Source organism: Otolemur garnettii, unplaced genomic scaffold (assembly GCF_000181295.1).
Source record: "Otolemur garnettii isolate 467f Iridium unplaced genomic scaffold, OtoGar3 scaffold00018, whole genome shotgun sequence".
Taxonomy (NCBI): domain Eukaryota; kingdom Metazoa; phylum Chordata; class Mammalia; order Primates; family Galagidae; genus Otolemur; species Otolemur garnettii.
In genome coordinates, this window is record NW_003852413.1 from 1,495,087 (window position 1) to 1,503,611 (window position 8,525).

Genomic DNA, 8,525 nt, shown 5'->3' on the forward strand with positions numbered 1-8,525 from the left:
AGGCGCCCGCCACAACGCCCGGCTATTTTTTTGGTTGCAGCCGTCATTGTTGTTTGGCGGGCCGGGCTGGGGATTCAAACCCGCCACCTTAGGTGTACATGGCTGGTGCCTTAGCCGGTTGAGCTATAGGCGCCGAGCCAACTACTGCTGCCTCTTATGTAGGAATCTCATGGGCTGTGGACCTATGTGTTCTCCCACCCTAAGAGGCCAGCCCTGCGTAGCAGGAGTGTCTCAGTCAGCCCTGACCACAGCTCAGGGTTTTCAGGATCCTACCAGATGGGGAGCGTCTGCCTCACACCAGCACTTGCTGGGGTCCTAGGCAAGCTGCTGTCCCTCAGTTGTTGGGGTACTAGGGTGTTTTCTCAGTCGCTTTGCCCCAGAGGGGCTGTGCTCACTCAGGGGCCTTGCTGTCTAGACTCCTCTGGAAATTTAGATGTAAGCCCAGGGAGCTGTCTGGGCACCTGAGAGAGTAGAGCTGCTCACACACTCCACGTGGGCCCTGCCTGAGTTGCACAGCAGCACCAAGGCTGGTCTGGGAGAAGCAGGCAGGGGTGAGTCTGGATCTGGGCAGAGGGAGGCTCTTTGGAGACAGGCAAGAGTCACGCAGTAGCGGGGAGGAACCCAGTAGAAATTCCCATTCAAGTACTGTCAGGCCAGGAGCTATGTCCTGGCAGGAAAAAAGAAGGGGAGGACGGGAGGAAACAGAGATGGCTGAGGCAGTGGGCACTGAGTTAATGGAAGACCAGGCAGGGGAGCAGGGGCAGATAGAGGACGAGGGTCACTCTGTTCCAAGGGCTGGAGGGAATAGCAGCAGAGTCCTGCCAGCCTCCCAATATGGGTGCCATCTCTAGTGTTCCCCACCCTATGTCCCTGCAGACCATGGTCAAGCAGCAAGCTGCCCGAGGCTCCAGCCCACCTGACCTCCGCATACAGTATCTCCGCGAGATACACACCAACCACGAGGTGAGGCACTCAGTGCCCTGTAGCCACTGCCACCTGGGGGGTGCAGTCCTAGGCCTGTCTCAGGACATGGGTCACATTTGTCTCTTGCCCTGCTTCTCCCACCTGAGGGGTAGGTGCTGGGCCAGCTAGTATGTCTTCTGTTTTAATTGGACTGCCAGCCACCTCCCAAGTACGATTTTGCAAATGGCAGTTCCCCCAGAGGGACTCCAGTATGAACAGAGGAGAGGTCCAAGGCTGACTGGCTGCCCCCATCTTCAGACTCTGCTGCGGGAGGTACAAGCCCTGCGTGACCGGCTGTGCACAGAGGATGAAACCAGCGCATGTGCCACTGCCCAGAGGCTCCTGCAGGTGTACAGACAGCTGCGAAACCCCAGCCTCATCCTCCTGTGACCAGGTAGGCCTGGCCCCTCACCCAGCCCCTTGCCCTCTGCATTTCCCCAGTTTTCTCTGACAGCCACAGTGCCTTTGTGGTTCACAGAGAAAAACTGGACAGAAGAGGCTACTTTCCCGGCTCCTGACTCAAGAAGCACTCAATCCTGGCCAGAGCTATGGAAGGTCAGGGGAGATGAATTCCGGCCACTTGGGAGCAGAATGCACACAAGAGTGCCAAGTAGATTCTGGACCACGCCGGTCATCCTGCCCCAGCTCCCTCCCCTCTGTATCACCCTTTCCTCCAGCAGCAATGTGCGGCCTGGTCACTCCTGGGTAGTCTCCACCCAGAGCTACAAGTCTGCACCCAGGGCTCATCTGGACTTCTGAGCCAGGGAGGCTAGCAAGAAACAGGTGTTCTGGCCTTGGGGCTCTGGGTAGGTTTGAGTATCTGTGTTGCCACTGTTGCCGCTACCATGAGACCAGGAACACTAGCTGCCCACTGGCTGGGCAGCACTGCCAGGCCAGCCATAGACCCTGGTCCACTGTCCACGTGTGCCCACCTGCCCACTCTGAGGTAAAATGTAGGAGAGGCCCCTGCAACCAAAGCACAAACACCATGTAGGGGCTCCTATGGGTGCCAAAGGTCCTGCCATGGCGAGGAGGGCTGTCAGGTGGCCTGTGGCCAGAACACTCAACTAGTTGCGTCTGGCCAGGGCTGCACCCAGCACTGCACTTGTCTTCAGAGTACTTGGTGGGCTGTGGAGGGCCCCAGCCTCCTCCCTCCCCAGGTGCTGGTGTTTTAACTGTTTGGGGAGGGACAACTATGTCTGTTTGTCCCCCCAAGGTGCTGTGGCACCATTCCTATGTAAGTGTCTCTAATACATGCAGGAGCCACAAGGCGCTTCTTTGCTGTGACCAACTGTTAAACTTAAGTCCTTGCCTGGTGTTTGTCCCCTTACCGCCCTGAGTCAGCTGGCAGCCCCATCATCCACCCTCCTGGCCTCTGGACAGAGCCATCACTGCTTGGGAGCCCCGAGCCCTGGGGCAATGCTCCTGAGGAGGCCTCCTTGAAGTGCCCAGTTGCTCCCACCACCATAGCTATCTGCCCGTCCTCACCACACCTTCACCTCTAGGTAGGGAGGGGCCAGCCAGCAGGTGCTGAGTTAGGTTTGTCTCTCTCAGGGTACCTGGGAGGAAGTGGGCCCACTTCTCCAAACCTGCTCTTTTAGTAAGGGCCAGTGTCTAGAAGGGCTGCCTTCTCCAGAGGTGTGGGTGGTTTACTGCACCTGAGGGCCACCATTATCACCCCAGGTGGGAGCTTTAGGCTCCATCCACTGGCCGGTCTTATGCCCATCTTCCTCTCAGTAGCACAGGTTGAAGAGATGGAGTGGCCAGGCCAGCCCATGGGACTTCAGAACAGAAAGCCCCTTGATGAGCCAGCGGAGGACCACATCTGCAGGGCCAGCTTCTTCCTGCCTTGGGAGTGTGACATGGCCAAGGCTGTGTGGTGGCTTCCGTCAGACTTGGCAACCCAACATGCCTACCTTCAATCCCCACTGCAGACCAAGGTGGTCCCAGAGCTGACAGATTTGGGTTGCCTCTATGACTTACCTATGCAGGCCCCAGCCAGATGCCAGTAGGTCTCAGGAGCCAGGGAACCAGACGGGGACGTTCCACAGGGTCACCATCTGACTTGCTGCCCAGTGCTGTTGGGAAGGGGGCACCAGCAGGGCACAGGGACATGCCAACACTTTGGGGGTCTGAGCCAGGTTGGAATCAGCCCCTGGCAGAGGCAGCCTTCTTGGCTGTCCTGACCTCTGTCAGGATGTCTGCAGGATCCACTCATTGAGCCATTAGTGCCGGTCTGGTTAAAAAGCAGTTGCCTTCTGGCTGTAAGGCATCTTGGAAGAGATTGTCGTGCCTACTGCTGGCCTGATGCCCTTGCTGCCCCTGTGGGCACCTGAGAGTGACCCTGGGTGGACACTTGTAGGTAAAGGAGGCACACTGGTGTCCAAGAAGGGAAAAGCTGCGAATGTATACACCAGAAAGCTGAGGAGGTGACATGGAATGATGAGCAAGAAATCTGATGGGGGTGTGTGTGGCTGTAGCTCAAAGAAGTAGGGCTCCAGCCCCATATGCTGGAGGTGGGGGGTTCAAACCCAGCCCTGGCCAAAAACTGCAAAAAAAAAATCTGATGGGGCAGGAAAGGGGGCCACAGGGGACTTCAGCTCAGCCAGGACACAGGCGTGTTGGGGAACTGGGTGAAACTTTCTAGGAGGCCCACTCCCATCCCCATGGCACAGCTTAGGGCAGCTTAGGGCCACCAGCCTCCTGGGCATGCTTAGCCCTGAAGCTTAGGCTATGCAAGGCCCTCCTCTGGTGACCAGGTGGGCAAGGCCTGCTGGCCAAGGAGGAGTCCAGCAAAGTCTTAGAACCTTGGTCACCTGCTGCAGCTTAGGTCCTGGCTTGGTGCTATGGCCCCTAGATGGGATGATCAGCCCCTTCTCACCCTGCCCCACAGACAGCAGACACTCCTGGCCTGAATGCTCCCTCCTGCACATAGTGGCCACCCACCTCAGCCCCTTCCTTGCCCATCTGGCTTCTTCCGGATTCCCAGGGATCTGTTACCCACAGTGCCACCCTGGGAGGACAGGCCGTCTGCACGTCAGCTCTGCCTCCAGCCACTGCAGGACATGCAGGGTGACCCCCTCAAGATCCTGCTGAGTGGGGGAGCCTGGAATCCAAGAGCCTAACCCTAAGGTTCTGCCTGCTGTCACAGCCTTGGCGCCACGAGGGGGCTCTGCAGGCCACCTATCCGTCATACACTGCAAGAGGTGACTAGTCCTGCTGGAGCTAACTGGGACCTAGCTACCCTGTGTTAGGACTCACACTGGCCTTTTGTCCCTAAATTTACCCTTTGGCAAGGGCTGGACTAGCAGCAGAGTGGTGGTGGTCTGAGGGCATCCCCATTGGCTGTCTCCCACCCACTAGCACCGTCTGTCCTGGTCCTCAAGACCACTGGCCCCGCTCCCCAGCAGGCCACCTTTCTGGTGGTACTCCCTAGGGGCTGGGAGGAGCTTGGGGAGACAAGCAGGGACCTTGGCCTCCCCCACGTGTGTACCCTGTGTAACCCCGAGCGGCGCCCCAAGCCCATGAGCAAATGCGTGACAGACAAGGTTTAATGCGAACAGGACACCTCAGTACTCCCAGAGTGCAGCCCCCGTCGGCGTGTCGGCGTCGGCACGCAGCAGACCCGAGGCGCCGCCGCGTAGGTATTTGCCGTTCCGAGCCCGGATGGCCACTCGTCCGCGCTCGCGGAACTCAAAGAGGAAGTCCTCGGAGCCCTGACCGTCGCTGCACACGCTGCCGTGGCTGCCGGTGTTCCAGAACCCGCCGCGGCCTGCGGGGGCACCAGGCGTCGGCGGGGGCGCTCTCTGCCGCAGCCCCCGCCCCTCCCTGTCGCCCTCATTCCCGGGACCCCCCACTCTCATTCCCGCCGCCCACCTCGAATCTGGTACGCGCCATCGCTGAAGCTCAGGTGGAAGACATCGTAGACAGAGCGGTTGGTGTCCAGCTGGTTGGAGCCACGGCGCTGGCAGACGAAGCCATCCAGGCCACGCAGCACCAAGATGGGCCGGTTGATAAGCTTGAGGGTGAACTCCTCGTCCTTGCCTGTGGGGAGAGGGCGCTGCTGGGGCCACCCTCCCGCCACCTTCCCTATCCAGTCTCTAGGAGGAGCTACACCCTGGACTTGGGGGCTAGGATCTGCCATTGCCTAGTGTGCTAAAGGTGCTGTGGAACCTGGGGCACCCACAAATGCTCAGTGAGGACACAGAAGTTGTAGGATCTAACTGCTCACCAAATTTTGAGACTGATCATCTTGACCAATAAGCATAACTATTGCCATGAGGCCAATAGTTCTTGGGGAGGAGAGTGTGCAGCCCAGTGGACACTGCCCTTGGGAGGAGAACCCAGCCCCTGCTCCCAGGCAGGCAGGTAGGGCTCACCCACAAAATCGCTGATGGCCGCCAGCTGCCCATTCTTCTTCATACACACGTAGCGCCCATTGCTGGCTCTGAGTGCCACCCTCCGGCCACGCCACTCCATCTCAAACATGGTGTTGGCAGAGCTAGAGGGAGCAGGGCAGGGTTCTCTCAGAGCAGCAGGAGGTGGGGTGCAGGGGCTGACCCTCAGCTTCCAGGGTATGAGGCAGGAGCCTGCCTTTCAGACACACCCACTACCATTGAGAGTCACTCCCCACTCCTGACTATACTGCAGTGTGGTCCCAGAGGTGGGGACAGTGGTGATGATAGTGATGGTAGAGGTGGGAGTGATGGTGGGGGTAATAGTGACGATGGGAATGATGGTGGGAGCAGGGGTGAGGGTGATGATGGGGGGTGATGGTGGTGAGGATAGGGGTGATGGAGTGGGGGTGGAGATGGTGGGGTGATGGGGGTGAGGATAAGGGTGATGGTGGATAGTGGTGCAGGTAGTGACAGAGGCAGGGAGGTACACTCACACTTGTGGGGCTGTAGCCTGAATGCCACCATGGGTGACCAGCGTCCAGTAGCCACCAGTGCTGCAATAGAAGGTACACTTCTTGGTCTCCCGATCAATTTGCATCAAGAAGGTCTCATGGTCCAGTTCTTCGTCCTGATTGGCTGAGACGTTGACCCCTAGAGGGAGGAGATGGGGAAGCCCCTCACTCCTCTCCTGGGGGCAGTGAGGGATGGGGCAGCATGCTTTTGGGGCACCCCTAAATCCAGGATGTCTCAGCTAGGACATCCTTCTCTTGAGAAGATTTAGAAGACACCCCTCAGAGAGCTTGAGAGTCCTGTCCCCAAGGCCACGTGTGCACTTTGTAGACCCTGCACACTGCCCTGAGGGACCCTTGACCTAGCTCTCACCATAGCCCCAGGACCAGCCCTTCTACACAGCAAATCCCCCACTCTCTGCTAATCGGGTAATCTGCCTGCTCTTCCTTTCTTGACCCAGGACTTAACATGAGCTTCTATTTATAACTCACCCCTAAGCTGCTAGGTGGGCATAGTGGGGTCTCTGTCCTTCTCCGTGCCATGGCCTAAGTCACCACCAGGGCCTAGGGACCAGCCTGGGTACCAAGCAGGGATAGCCCCTTCTTACCTCTGTGGCCCCTCACTCATTTGTGCTTGGTCTCCCAGGAGCCCTGAGGCAGGACAAGGCCACCCAGGGCTCTGTCTAGAGTTCCTCAGAGGCAGAGGGTACCTGTGCCCAGGTGCGGAGCAGCAGGCATGGGGGTATACACCAGGTCCCTGGCTCCCTCCCATAAACCACATCCCTGTTTCCACGACAGCTGGCCACTCCGAGTGCTGTGGCAGATTTCAGAGCTCCCATAAGGCCAGGGCTACAGGTGTGTCTGGCTTGGGGGATAGGCCTGAGGGTGGGGGCAGACCCAATGCAGGGCTGCCCTGAGGGAAGGAGGGCAACAGGTAGTGACCCATAGTGGAGAGGTGGGCTCCCCAAGGCTGCCCCTCCAGGCCCCCAGGAGGGCTCACATGGGTCACTGCTTAGATGCAAAGAAGCAGCTGCACGTGCCCTGAAAGGAGGCACAGTGTTTTGACCGCCACTGCCAGCTCCATCAGCCCTCCAACAAATACTGAGCTAAGTGGCAGTTGGAATGTCTCTGAAGCCATTCCAGGCCCAAGGCCAGCAGTGAGCAAGACAGACCTAGAGTCCTTGGGAGACACGACAACAGAGGAGTCTAGACAGATCGTCTGTGCTGATGGTGCAGTGGCCAAGGCAGGGCACCCTCCCAGAGCAGGTGCTGGGGGGGAGCACCATCCTGCAGGAGCTGAGAAGTAAGGTCAGAGGTCCTAGGCTGGATGGGTCACACAGCACCTCGTATGGCTTTGGCCACTGCCATGTCACCCACACTGCTGTGCTGTCGATGTGACCCGAGGACTTCCCACACACACTTCACAGGATGCCATCAGGGAGGTCCTCCTCATATAGCCACCTGCTTCTAGGGAACTGAACTTGCAGAGACAGGGGTAGGAATCCAGATTGGTCTGAGCAAGGCTGGTTTTACCCCGTTCTGGGGGGCTGGTTGAGCAGTAGAAGAGGGGTGCTTTTGTTTTGGCCAGTGAGCATGAAGAGGTATCAGCTAGAATTTGGGAGAAGTCTTATTCCTAAGAAGATAATCAGAGACAGAGCCTCTTTTTCCTTTGAACTTAATCCTGCCTGGATGTGAAGCCTAAAACAGCAGCAGCCATTTTGTCACCATGAGGGTGTCGGCCTGAGATCAGAGCTGACCTAGGAGAGCAGTTCAGTGAAGGGTAACAATAGAGGCCTCTGGTGATGCCACTGAGCTGGTGCTAGTGTCCTGCCTGGGATCTTACCACCTCTGGGCCTCACACTCCCATTTACAGGAAATAATCAGCATCTTTTCTTGCTTGTGGCCAATTTTCTATTACTTGAGAAATGCTGACTATGCTTTCCATCCTCACTGCTGAATGCAAAAACAAGCAAACTGGCTGATAAAGGCAGCAAAAGAAAGTCACTGGGAGAAGAATGCTGGCAAACCTGTGTGCTCACAGACACCCAAGGGGAAGTAGACAGGCCCATGGGCTGCCTGACTAGGAAGGTGCCTGGAATCCTGGCACTGCCACCCTGCACTCCACAGATGCGGTGCAATGCACCCACCAGCTGCCTTGAAATCAAGGGGTCCCATCTCCCCCCTCCACTAGCTCTGCCTCACCTCTTTGAATGAGATGCCATATCCCATTTTCTCACACCACTGGTTGCCAAGTCAAAGTCTGAAACATCTGGTGGGCCGGGTCATGCCCTCAGCCTTATTGCAAGGGAGGCAGAGAGATGAGAGTCTAATACTTCCTGCTTCCAAAGTGGGAAGCATGTACTGGCCCTTAGTAGGAGATTCTCCCATTAAAGGGACAGAGTTAGATGCAGGGTGGTCAGGAGATTGAAAAATGGACCACACAGTCACTATCCCTCCACCATCACCACCGTTCTGTCCACCTCTTCTATCGCCATAACCATCACCTCCAATAGCAATATCACCTTCATCACCACCATCACCACCATCATCATCACCTTCATCACCATCATCACCATCACCACCATCATCTTCACCACTATCACCATCTACCATCATCACCACCACCATCACCTTCATCACCACCAGCAACATCTAC

General features: G+C 57.4%; 2 protein-coding genes across 2 annotated transcripts in view; one reads left to right on the forward strand and one right to left on the reverse strand.

Annotated features, from left to right (window-relative positions):
* Window positions 1-2,250, forward strand: part of FAAP100 (Fanconi anemia core complex associated protein 100) — a 12,366-nt gene extending 10,116 nt beyond the window's left edge. The window contains exons 8-10 of the mRNA XM_003786063.3: window positions 877-963; window positions 1,222-1,357; window positions 1,442-2,250. Coding sequence (XP_003786111.1) covers window positions 877-963; window positions 1,222-1,353 — 219 coding nt within the window. The 3' untranslated portion in view covers window positions 1,354-1,357; window positions 1,442-2,250. The remainder of the gene's footprint in view (window positions 1-876; window positions 964-1,221; window positions 1,358-1,441) is intronic.
* A 2,246-nt stretch (window positions 2,251-4,496) lies between these two features.
* The window catches only part of FSCN2 (fascin actin-bundling protein 2, retinal), an 8,522-nt gene continuing 4,493 nt past the window's right edge, over window positions 4,497-8,525 (reverse strand). The window contains exons 2-5 of the mRNA XM_003786064.3: window positions 5,855-6,011; window positions 5,343-5,464; window positions 4,840-5,007; window positions 4,497-4,735 (exon numbers count right to left, since the gene is read on the reverse strand). Coding sequence (XP_003786112.1) covers window positions 4,533-4,735; window positions 4,840-5,007; window positions 5,343-5,464; window positions 5,855-6,011 — 650 coding nt within the window. The 3' untranslated portion in view covers window positions 4,497-4,532. The remainder of the gene's footprint in view (window positions 4,736-4,839; window positions 5,008-5,342; window positions 5,465-5,854; window positions 6,012-8,525) is intronic.